Below are 13,489 nucleotides of genomic sequence, written 5' to 3'. Positions count from 1 at the left end.
TCTCCAGAACGTGATCTATAGCCCCAAATACATTATATTGATGATGCAATACAGTTTTATGGCAATCAGCGCGATATAAAAAATTCCAACTAGACGTACTTCTAGAAGTTACTACACGTCATCTGATGTTGACCGGATGGGCTAGGGGGCGTTTATAATTCCGTGGGCAGCGTTATACCAATCATCTAATGTGGGTCAAATGTTGATAATAGCAGTTAGTATCGAAGACGGTAACGTTACACGCTAAAACTCACCCCAGTCTCCGCGCGCCGTTGGGCGATCATCGTAGAGTAGACATTTTATCATTATGGGATGGCGATTTACCCGGTCCATCTCCAGCTTGTATAATGGTATATATGTCCAAATCATGTTGTTTATCGAGTTATTGGCAATCGATCGCTGTGTAGTGTGACGAGCCAGAGTCCCGAGACATGTACCGAGTGCCCGGAAGTAATACGTCCGTCCAGCAAAACCTCTACTGCGCTTCCTGTTAAGCGATTGCGCCGATCGGCCACCAGATGGCGCTCCTGAACCGCCAGAGAGCTCAGTGGGTCCTCCTGGTGGATCTCAGGCCAGCGGAGGGGAAATATGAATCCGGTCCCAGATTTTTGAAATATTGATATCAAAGACGCTTTAAAGCGTCTTCGGCAACTTGAGCATGGCCGGGAATGACGTGTTTAAGCGTTTTTAGGCAGTCAAAGTGACAAGGAGAGGAAGAGTTGATTTAGCAAAAAAAATAAAAAATAACGTTTTTTTTCTTTTCTTTTATAATCGAATTTTATTAATCAAGATCTACTTGAAATCAGCCCGCGATCTACCTGTCGATCGCGATCGACTGGTTGGGCACCACTGCCATAGGGAATGAGTCTGAGGTTGCCAAAGTACAATACCGGCCGCTTCCAGCTAGACGGCGTATCGAGCACCCTTTGAAACCTTGTATCTTGGCCCGTGCATCGGTCTAATGTTTCCGGGTAGTTTTTTTTTGTTGCTCAAGCTGAGCGGTTATAACGGTCGGATTGAGAAGAATCAAATGCTCCCGATGCATGATGTGTAGTGGATTATGTTGGCGACACGATGGACATCAATACTTGGAATCGCGATCAGATAATTGGAATATTCTTTTTGGGGTAAATCCTAGTCAAGGTAAGGGCTATATGATATCAATCTTGCATTGATCCAAGCATGTCTTCACCTCGATCCGAACGTGTGTGTGTAACGTTAGTCCACAACGTATGCCGTTGGTGGCAATCAAAGCATCAAAAAACTAAATTATATAGATTTGATTTGAGAATAATAGCGGGTCCAGGCAACAAACGGCAACGGTTATAGTATAATACATTTATAAGGCTATTCCTCAGCATTTCAGGAATTACCCGAGACCGATCTAAAAACATATTCACCACGGTATAATGCGCGGAAAATTATCTCTTTTTTGCATCTTGACCGGAAGAAAGTCACTGTCAAATGACCATAGCATTGTATCCATAGCTATAATATAGAATATAGTTATAGCTCTACAAACAAGGTGACGGATATTTTAAAGCGTGAATAGATGGGGCCCGAAAACAGAGCGGCACTCAAAGTGTTAAAACATCTCGTTGTTAGACACATGTCATTGAAACACATGACACACATGACTACTGCCGTAGTGTGAGGAGGACACACCAGAAGGAGGCCCATGAGTAATTTTGGGTCCCAAAACATAGTTTATGAAACCAGGCACTAATCTGGTTATCTGACCAGATTGTTGAACTTGCACACCTTCCTGTTTATTCTTCCTGTTATGAATTTGTAAATCTTCCTTCTTATATTCAGAGTTAATGATATAGTTTTATATCGTTTTTATTTTTATAAAAATGGTATTGCCTATATTTATGTCTTTCTACTATTACCCTGCCCATAGCAGTACCTCCGCTCCCCTCTCCCCAATGCTGCTATGATGCCCAAATTAATAAAGGAATATCTTATCTTATAAAATACAGTTTTGTATTTACTTGAGTTTTTATAATATTAATGAATTTCACGCAAATTGGTAAGTGATTCGGTCGGAAGACCAAGACTGAGAAATGCCTTAAAGTGCTCAGATATTAAATGTACTGTCAAGTATCACAAATAAAAGTGCTCGTTCGTCATCACATCTCACAATGTGTTAATGCCTTTAATGTTAATAATCCCATGTTCTACAAAGGTTCAACCATTATTTGTGAATATGAGCTAATGTCACCTAAAGGCAGAAACCAGACTCAAACGTGTGATATCATCAGGTGTAAAGTCTGAAGCTATTCCATTAACAATAAATGGGAGACTGATTTTGTGGACTCACAGAAAATTTGTTTTTATACCCAAATGAGCATTATTCTATTGTAGTGTTCTCAGTTCTGAAACAGAACATCTACCCATATACACAGAACATTCCCCTGGGTGCTCCCAGTGTATACAATCTTTCCAGATTAATTGTCTATGGAGCAGATAGACTTTATACCTGATGACATCACAAATTTGAGTTTTAGCACACTAGGATTTTGGGATTTTGGATTTGAGATTTGAGTTTGTCTTCACTAATATATTGGACTGTAGGAATAACATGTATGAATTCTTAAAGGAATGTGCTAGCTTAGCTTAGCACAAATTTGTGGAAGCACAACGGACCACTAGCCTAGCTTAAAAAAGCTGGTCCGTATCCGCTTCCATTCATTAGTGCTAAGCTAGGCTAAGCTACTGTCTATCTGTATGTCGTGTGTGTCATATATGTTATGATGAATTGAAAATGGGGGACCCTGATGTAAACAAGACGAACGTCTTTCTCTGGTCTGCATCCCCTTAACAATTGTATGTATTGAGCTGTACTGTACTGTACCCATTCTGCAATCTGTTAATAAAGTTTTCAATCAATCAATCAATCAATCAATCAATCAATCAATCAAGGCTAGCTTGCAGCCAGATAACTTAGTGGTGCCCCTAAGACCATACAACTAGAGCGACACATAAAACCCCAGAACATTACAATAATTCACTCATGGAACGATGTGTTGGGGATAAGGGTTCTGCACGGACAATTATGTGTGTACTTTCCTGTCGGCAAACGAGTTCCCGTTAGCAGGTGCTCGTTGACTGCAACCGACTTGTTAGTAGTTTACAGTAGTAGTATAGTAACATAGTAGTAGGGTGCGCAATAGTAAAAAGACAGTAAGAAGGTTAGTCCCAGGGGGTGAAAGGGGTCATTACCCTCGCTGTGCTTGGGCTCAACCTTCTTCATCTTCTTCAGACGCTTCAGCATGCCCCTCAGGTCTGTGATGCCATAGTCAAAGGCGATCTTCTCGAACTCGCTTGGGTGGGCGTTCTTAAGCAGCTCCCACACGTCTATCTTCTCCGGCTCGGGCATCTTCTTCCTGTCAAGTCGAGGGAAAGAGGAGGGTCATGGGAAAAGGTGAAAAAAAACATGAACGCAATTGACCCATCTCAAGTTTTTTGTTGATCCCACGTAGCTATCGATGACTAGCTATTGTGACGGCCCCCACTCTGCCTGCTTAACTGCTCGTCAGCCCAATTAGACTCACCTGGGCATTGAGAGCTGCCTGTATAAATATGTCCTTGGTAACACTTTCAGAGCCGGCCCTGTTTTCCTTTTTACCCCCTTGAATGCCCATCAACCACTTCAATGTTAACGTTAATATCGCCTAATCTATGTTTTAAATTATGGCTATGTGTCTAATCTGCCCGTCGCATTATCAATGACCCATTACCAGTCAACATTGTCGAAGCGGATTGTTTTTTTATCGGTTCATTTCCGTTTAGAAAAGCCCTCGTTTTCACGGGGAAAAAAAGCATTCCATGATAATCGCCCTGTACTGTAATATTCTAGAACGTTGTCATTTTTCGGCCTATTTATGAATAGTTTTCAAATAAACGCTAGATTATCGATAGTATATGTGTGCACGCTGGTGCAGCAAGCTGAAAATCGATTCTCTCAGTTCCTGATCGCTCGCACAGTCAAACAGCCATATCACATTATAGGGGGAAAGCTTATATCTCCGTGAAAACGGGTCTGATTATCATAAGACTGGTAAAATAGATTCCTTAACTGAGATCAGATGGTATCCAAATGGATTATTCCAATTCCTGATCGCTATTCCAAAAATCTATCCTTTTATTGATCCCACGCATATACTGTAAAACACATAATCCCCGCTGCTCTGAGGGTCCAGCATGAAGCTGATCGGCCCCCGCCTGCGTGAGTGAGAAATAAAATGTGGATTCCGTTTTTTTTTTTTTTCATTCATTTTCATTGAGTCCAATCCAAAAGGGTGAATTACCATCTGGGAGACAATAGGGGGCGCTTTTTTCACATCCGAGCGCCTGGGGTGGCTGATTTACCAACGGTAGACTCGGTTGATGAAATATGAATTCAGATCGCTAATAAAAAAAAAAACGAGAAAAAACGAATATTCTCGTTATGGGCATTCAACCCGCTGATTCTTATACATACATATTCATTGTTTATGTAAATGATTATTTGTTATATAGGTTTAAATAAATTATATTGTTAAATTTATTTCACGTGTGGACTCCCTTTTTGTCACAATTTACCCGTTTGTGACACTATCTATCCGCCAAAAATCGAATAGCCTATCTAACAACTTAACCTCTTTAGCCAGTGTGCCCAAATGACATCACGTCATAAATCAAGCTATGCAGTTATAATGTAGATTATCATCAATACGTTAGTTTACCAATAGGTTAAAGTGTTATTAGATAGATTTTAGTTTTTGTTTTTCTGTTGTTCATCCAGAGCTTTCAATGAGCGGTGGAATTTTTCCCGAAATACACTTCCCAGAGGCCTCTAGGTAAAAAAAAAGCAAATGGGTTCTGTATGAATTTTTTTAATATCTCTTATTACTCAGGATAATATACCACAAAACTGAACGTTATTGGCATATATTGGAGCACAGTTAGTTTCTCTCCCCTATTTTGAGCATTTAGCAACAATCAGATTTGAAATCAGTTACAAAATGGCGGCACTCTGGCAAGAATAAGAAACCTACTGTACATTATCTGTTCTTATGATCTCAAGAAGGTACTGAACGAGCTCAGTGGCAGCTTCTTATGTCTAGTCATTTTTAGCATGGTGTTATTCACTGTCAAAGATGCAAAGAAAAATCATAATTCATATTCTCCTTTGTTTCATCACAATTTAAGCAAGCCTAGTAATAGACACAATATTTCTGACACTGGGAATACATTCACTGAGGTCCATAGATACCAAGAACATGCAAATGGTCCTTGTAGGAGTGGAGCAATATTCCATTTACTTAGGTATGTATTTTAGGCAGATTTTCAGAAAATAGGGCTCCGGGCGGCAAGACACCCCAGGTGAATAGGCAAATATACTTTTTTTGTTGATTTTGAGATTTTGTTATATTTTGCTTCCTAAACATGTCTTCTATGAAACTAGTGACAATAAAACGTCAATAACACACATTTAGTTGTTTATTTTACTTCATTTAGCCTTATTGCATCCATAAATGTGCACATATTTAATGGGGAAGTGCCTCATTTGCATATATAAACATAAAATTAAGAAAACTTGCAATATATTTTTTCTTAGTTTATATGTACATAACAAACTGGGAAAGTTTCATAGTGATATCTATTCAAATATTTGTTTGCCTATTAGGGGGTACTACACTGTTACTACACTGTTTGTAGCCTGTGTGTAGTTCTGTTCAGTTCAATAACATCATTATTATTATTATTATTATTCAGTTATCAGGCATGTGTTTAGGTATGACTAATGGTTTGATTAGGTATTGTGTTTGTAAATAGCTGTTTCAAAGAAAAATTTATGGAATTTTACCATACAAATCTTTAAAGGCCGTTTTCTCAAAATGAGTTTTTCCTCATACTCTGAGCCAGAAATTTCCACTTCAGTAGCACTCACATACACTAAACCTTCCAGTTCTATTCATATCTATGTTATGAAGGTATTTACAGAAGGGTTTGTTGATATCACATTCATACCCTGATTTATATCACATTTTTTATATCACACGTTTTTGCTGATATATGCTCGAAATGGGGTTTATCCAATTAGAAAATTGCTGTTTGTTTGCTGGGTTATTCAGCCACAGGCTAAACTTTTCCCAGCATTTGTCTGGTGACTGGTTTTCACTTCCAACCCTGCAACCGAATTACACTCAGTTCTCACTTCTTGGTGGCTTTGAGCAAAGCGCTGAAATCCAGGTTTCCATCATCCTCTCCACCATCCCTATGCACATAGACACAAACATAATCATATGAGCATAAGATCTAGTATCTACTGTACATGACACAGAGCCAAGGACAGTAGACTGTGATATCCGACATGTGTTGAAAGACACCTTCACACATATGTAGCTACTTGAAGACAATTATAAATAGCACATGTTTACACTTCACAGCGCACACACAGACGCGAATTGGACATACACAAACACTGCTCTCGGGCCTCAGACAAACTGAAACACAAACCCCAGAAACCCGATATGCACTTACGCTCTCTTGAAAGATGACAAAATGTCATCCTGCGCCACCGCGACCTGCGCGGCTGAAACGAGAGACACAGAGAAGCGTTTGAGGGACACGCGCAGACACACAGGGTGGGACGGATCAAGACAACAGCTCACATGGGACACGCGGTAGAAATAGTCACTCACCCTCCACGGTGATCTCGAAGGAGTGGCTGTCACACTTGTCTTTGGACGTCACCTCGCACCTGTAGCCGCCGGCATCGGCAGCGACCACTTTGATGATCTTCATCTCATAAGTGTAGATCTAAGTGGAAGGAGATTGAGATAGTTAGCAGCTCTGTGTGTGTGTGTGTGTGTGTGTGTGTGTGTGTGTGTGTGTGTGTGTGTGTGAGGGGGAAAGTGCCATTTTCTAAGTTTAACCCTTTCACTACCGTGCTATAGAAGGTTAACAATTTCACTACGACTATGCTTGCACCTCATGGTACCAAAGCACCTCAAAGGCGCTAAAAACTAAATTATAAACATCACAAAACAAACTGGTCAGACTACTGCTTGACCTTACTACTAGAACCCACCTCACCCCTGCCCACTTTGACAACCTAGGATGGCTTAGAGTAGACGACAGAGTACAGCAACTTGCAATGGGCCTGGTCTTCAAGATACACTACACCACTAAGGTACCCATGTACATGTCAAAATACTTCCCAAAGGTCAGTGAATACCACGAACACAACACCAGAGGGAGCTCCACAAATCATGTTAAACCCAGATTCGGCTCAAACAAGGGACTAAACACGTTTCGCAATTACGCAACAACAACGTGGAACACCCTACCCACAGCTGTAAAGGAATGTGAATCACTACCCACCTTCAAAACCTCTCTAAAAGAGCACCTACGGGAGACTGCAATCTGAAACTGGCCCCTGTAAATGTCCAAACTCAACCCCCTCCAATGTACAGTCCCCCCCCCCCCGCCTACTCAACCCACCCCACCCACCCAACCATCTCCAATGTACAGTTCCCCCCCCCCACCTCACATACCCAACCCCAATCTCCTCCAATGTACAGTTTCTTCCCCCTCAAATGTATATACTCTCTTTTTTAGACTATTTTTGTATCACAAACAGTACTGTATTTGTAGATCTGGTATGTCATAAATGTCTAGATGTAGCAGTACTGTCTATCTGTATGTCATGTATGTCATATATGTTACGATGAATTGAAAATGGGGGACCCTGATGTAAACAAGACGAAAGTCTTTCTCTGGTCTGCATCCCCTTAACAATGGTCTGTATTGAGCTGTACTGTTTGTACCCATTCTGTAATCTCTTAATAAAGTTTTCAATCAATCTACCACGCTATAGAAAGTTAACCCTTTCACTACCACATTACAGACGGTTAAACGGTGTGGTAGTGAAAGATTAACCTTCTGTAGTGTGGTAGTGAAAGTGTTAACCCTTTGTAGTGTGGTAGTGAAAGGGTTAACCTTCTGTAGTGTGGTAGTGAACGCTTTAACCCTTTGTAGTGTGGTAGTGAAAGGGTTAAAAGGAAAATGCTGGCATTACTAGGATTCCCGCCTCGTCTCGTCGTGTTAGCCTGCTAACTTACTAATCGCCTTTTCAGTCTGCTTCAGTATGGGGTTGTGTTCTGCCCTTCAGCTTCGATTGACACAATACAGTTTACAAGTATCTCTAAAAACAATCAATCAATAGAGTTTGTTTGTATGTTAGCACACACACATATGAGGACTGTGTGTATGTGTAACTAGGAGGGATATGAGGAGAGTGTTTATGTGTAGCCTTTTCAGTCTGCTTCAGTATGGGGTTGTGTTCTGCCCTTCAGCTTCGATTGACACAATACAGTTTACAAGTATCTCTAAAAACAATCAATCAATAGAGTTTGTTTGTATGTTAGCACACACACATATGAGGACTGTGTGTATGTGTAACTAGGAGGGATATGAGGAGAGTGTTTATGTGTAACTAGGAGGGATATGAGGACAGTGTTTATGTGTAACTAGGAGCGATATGAGGACGGTGTTTATGTGTAACTAGGAGGAATATGAGGACGGTGTTTATGTGTAACTAGGAGGGATATGAGGACGGTGTTTATGTGTAACTAGGAGGGATATGAGGACTGTGTGTATGTGTAACTAGGAGGGATATGAGGACAGTGTTATGTGTAACTAGGAGGGATATGAGGACAGTGTTTATGTGTAACTAGGAGGGGTATGAGGACTGAGTTTGTGTAACCAGGAGTGATAACTAGGAGGGATATGAGGACAGTGTTTATGTGTAACTAGGAGAGATATGAGGACAGTGTTTATGTGTAACTAGGAGGGGTATGAGGACGGTGTTTATGTGTAACTAGGAGAGATATGAGGACGGTGTTTATGTGTAACTAGGAGGGGTATGGGGACGGTGTTTATGTGTAACTAGGAGAGATATGAGGACAGTGTTTATGTGTAACTAGGAGAGATATGAGGACGGTGTTTATGTGTAACTAGGAGGTGTATGAGGACAGTGTTTATGTGTAACTAGGAGAGATATGAGGATGGTGTTTATGTGTAACAAGAGAGATATGAGGACGGTGTTTATGTGTAACTAGGAGGGATATGAGGACAGTGTTTATGTGTAACTAGGAGGGATATGAGGACAGTGTTTATGTATAACTAGGAGCGATATGAGGACTGAGTTTGTGTAACCAGGAGAGATAACTAGGAGGGATATGAGGACGGTGTTTATGTGTAACTAGGAGAGATATGAGGACAGTGTTTATGTGTAACTAGGAGGGATATGAGGACAGTGTTTATGTGTAACTAGGAGGGATATGAGGACAGTGTTTATGTGTAACTAGGAGGGATATAAGGACTGTGTGTATGTGTAACTAGGAGGGATATGAGGAGAGTGTTTATGTGTAACTAGGAGGGATATGAGGACAGTGTTTATGTGTAACTAGGAGAAATATGAGGACGGTGTTTATGTGTAACTAGGAGGGGTATGAGGACGGTGTTTATGTGTAACTAGGAGGGGTATGAGGACGGTGTTTATGTGTAACTAGGAGAGATATGAGGACAGTGTTTATGTGTAACTAGGAGGGATATGAGGACAGTGTTTATGTATAACTAGGAGCGATATGAGGACTGAGTTTGTGTAACCAGGAGAGATAACTAGGAGGGATATGAGGACGGTGTTTATGTGTAACTAGGAGAGATATGAGGACTGTGTTTATGTGTAACTAGGAGGGATATGAGGACAGTGTTTATGTGTAACTAGGAGGGATATGAGGACAGTGTTTATGTGTAACTAGGAGGGATATAAGGACTGTGTGTATGTGTAACTAGGAGAGATATGAGGACAGTGTTTATGTGTAACTAGGAGGGATATGAGGACAGTGTTTATGTGTAACTAGGAGGGATATGAGGACAGTGTTTATGTGTAACTAGGAGGGATATGAGGACAGTGTTTATGTGTAACTAGGAGGGATATGAGGACAGTGTTTATGTGTAACTAGGAGGGATATAAGGACTGTGTGTATGTGTAACTAGGAGGGATATGAGGAGTGTTTATGTGTAACTAGGAGGGGTATGAGGACGGTGTTTATGTGTAACTAGGAGAGATATGAGGACAGTGTTTATGTGTAACTAGGAGAGATATGAGGACGGTGTTTATGTGTAACTAGGAGAGATATGAGGACGGTGTTTATGTGTAACTAGGAGGGATATGAGGACAGTGTTTATGTGTAACTAGGAGGGATATGAGGACAGTGTTTATGTGTAACTAGGAGGGATATGAGGACAGTGTTTATGTGTAACTAGGAGGGATATGAGGACAGTGTTTATGTGTAACTACTGTAGGAGGGATATGAGGACAGTGTTTATGTGTAACTAGGAGGGATATGAGGACAGTGTTTATGTGTAACTAGGAGGGATATGAGGACAGTGTGTATGTGTAACTAGGAGGGATATGAGGACAGTGTTTATGTGTAACTAGGAGGGATATGAGGACAGTGTTTATGTTTAACTAGGAGGGATATGAGGACAGTGTTTATGTGAAACTAGGAGGGATATGAGGACAGTGTTTATGTGAAACTAGGAGGGATATGAGGACGGTGTTTATGTGAAACTAGGACGGATATGAAGACAGTGTTTATGTGTAACTAGGAGGGATATGAGGACGGTGTTTATGTGTAACTAGGAGCGATATGTGGAAAAAACACATTTCAATTGCCTTGTACATTAATTGACAATAAAATAATCTTCTTCACACACACACCTTGGTGTTCCTGTCATAGGTCTCTTTGAACTGCATATGTTTGCCAGCCTTGCTGCCCAGGTCCAGCCACTTCCCCTTCAGCCACTTCATCACGGGCTTCCTCAACAGGTTGGTGGAGTCCACTTTGGCTATGAATGTGATATCATCCCCTGCCGTACGTACACACACACACACACACACACACACACACACACACACACACACACACACACACACACACACACACACACACACACACACACACACACACACACACACACACACACACACACACACACACACACACACACACACACACACACACACACACACACACACACACACACAAACACACACACACACACACACACACCAGTAAAGCTAGCGTTAGGGACACCATAATCATAATGCATAATGCATTATAAATGCATGTCAATTATACCAAGATGCCAATCGATGCTGATACCGGGCTAACATAGGGCACTGCTATCAGAGAATCTCCTCAATACTAAAATGCAGTACAACGATTCATGTGTAGTAGGTCAAACATCTAAGCTAAGCAACTTGACGTTCAATATTTTTGGCACAAAAAGGCAAGTTGGATCTCTTAATGGAAACACAGGATTATAGCTCAACCATCTTTTCCGTCTAGTGACACCAAACCAATGGCCTATGTTTACACTGTTGGGTAAATGTTATGGATTGGATTGGTGCCGTGTACTGGCCAGTGAAAAAGAGCTAGGTGCATTCCTACTGTATACACGTGGATACCGGTGTCGACAGTGTCAATGTGTCAATGTGTGTTGTGGTGTCCAACCTGTAGTGGCGGCGGTCAACTCCGTAGGTTTCTCCACAAAGAGCCCAGTGAGCTCAGACCTCCCTTCTGTAAAGACGGACAGAGGCGGTGAGGGGGAGGCGGTGAGGGGGAGATGGTGAGGGGGAGACGTATACATGGTCTCACATACAATTGGCCACCATTGATAGCCAATTGGCAGCCGCAGACAGAAATGCAATAGACAAAAACAAATTGCTCCAGACATTTTCATGAGCTATTGGGCTACTTTTGTGCTATGAACACAAACAGGACATACTCTATGCATGCCCAGTAGACTACCCACTTACACATGACGTATGTAGTGCCAGACTGAAGTGAAAAGCCAACAGCAAGCTAAACCAGGTCAAAGGACACAATCTAAACAGGGAAGGTCAAATGACATGTAAAAGGAGGCCGACATGGGACGACGTTGTAGCGCTAAGTCAACGGGTATATTACACTGGGTAAGGCGGAAAAAACAGTTTGAACGGACAACATGTAAATGGAAACCAAAATGCGATGTAAACAGGGACGTGTCAACAGGGACGACATGTTGTGTTTCAGCCGCAGGTGTCTCTGAGGAAGGTAAACCAGAGTGTTACATATAGCATGACAGGGTGTTCTGTTTTCACAATCAATTCACTCAATGGATCTCAAAGAACCAAGGAAAACATTGCAGAATGGACGTCTACTCATAGAAAACATGTAGATGCTGTCTTTAGAGGCTTTTCCCACAGGTGGCCATGCGTTTAAGGACACATACATACTCACAACAACTCATACTCACAACTGGCAACAATCGACCCCCACATCTTCCACAGTGCGGAACAAACCAAGGCACAACAGACAAAACGAACCTCAGACATTTTCATGAGCAACAGGCACCTAGAGAGATTATTGGGCGTCGCGACTTTTGTACTACGAACACAAAAAAGGACTATAAAAATGTCATTCAACATGTACAGACAGTGTGTACTATCAAACACTGAAACAACCCAGGAAAAAACCAGCAACAAGCACAAGCAGTTCAGAGGACACTGTGTAAAAGGAGACAGACGTGAAATGACCACGGGACACTAAGTAAATGCGGATGGGAGCATGTCAACGGGGACAAGCGTCTCACCAGGTTTGGGTACAGCTGCAGGTGTCTCTGAGGAAGGTAAACCAGTATGTTACATACCATGACAGAGTTTTCTGTTTTACTATTAATTCACTCAATGGATCTCAAAGACCCAAGGAAAACATTGCAGAATGGACGTCTACTCATAGAAAACATGTAGATGCTGTCTTTAGAGGCTTTTCCCACAGGTGGCCATGCGTTTAAGGACACATACATACTCACAACAACTCATACTCACAACTGGCAACAATCGACCCCCACATCTTCCACAGTGCGGAACAAACCAAAGCACAACAGACAAAACAAACCTCAGACATTTTCATGAGCAACAGGCACCTAGAGAGATTATTGGGCGTCGTGACTTTTGTACTACGAACACAAAAAAGGACTATAAAAATGTCATTCAACATGTACAGACAGTGTGTACTATCAAACACTGAAACAACCCAGGAAAAAAACAGCAACAAGCACAAGCAGTTCAGAGGACACTGTGTAAAAGGAGACAGACGTGAAATGACCATGGGACACTTAAGTAAATGCGGATGGGAGCATGTCAACGGGGACAAGCGTCTCACCAGGTTGGGGTACAGCTGCAGGTGTCTCTGAGGAAGGTAAACCAGTATGTTACATACCATGACAGAGTTTTCTGTTTTACTATTAATTCACTCAATGGATCTCAAAGACCATAAAGAAAACGGTGCAGGATGGACGTCTACTCTCATGCGTTTAAGGACACATACATACACTGGGCTACAATCGACACCCACATCCTCCACAGTGTGGAACAAACCAAAAC

General features: G+C 41.6%; 1 protein-coding gene across 3 annotated transcripts in view; it reads right to left on the bottom strand.

The window, feature by feature from the left end:
- The window catches only part of LOC311235800 (myosin-binding protein C, fast-type-like), a 92,155-nt gene that overhangs the window by 32,145 nt on the left and 46,521 nt on the right, over nt 1–13,489 (bottom strand). For all 3 annotated transcript variants that reach the window (XM_084323292.1, XM_084323290.1, XM_084323291.1), the window contains 6 exons: nt 11,577–11,642; nt 10,781–10,929; nt 6,693–6,810; nt 6,532–6,583; nt 6,206–6,265; nt 3,226–3,389 (listed from right to left, as the gene is read on the bottom strand). In XM_084323292.1, coding sequence (XP_084179418.1) covers nt 3,226–3,389; nt 6,206–6,265; nt 6,532–6,583; nt 6,693–6,810; nt 10,781–10,929; nt 11,577–11,642 — 609 coding nt within the window. The remainder of the gene's footprint in view (nt 1–3,225; nt 3,390–6,205; nt 6,266–6,531; nt 6,584–6,692; nt 6,811–10,780; nt 10,930–11,576; nt 11,643–13,489) is intronic.

Source organism: Notolepis coatsorum (assembly GCF_963971535.1).
Source record: "Notolepis coatsorum genome assembly, chromosome: 10".
NCBI lineage: Eukaryota > Metazoa > Chordata > Actinopteri > Aulopiformes > Paralepididae > Notolepis > Notolepis coatsorum.
Note: the sequence above shows the minus strand (reverse complement) of the source record. Positions and strands in the feature narration are given on the sequence as shown.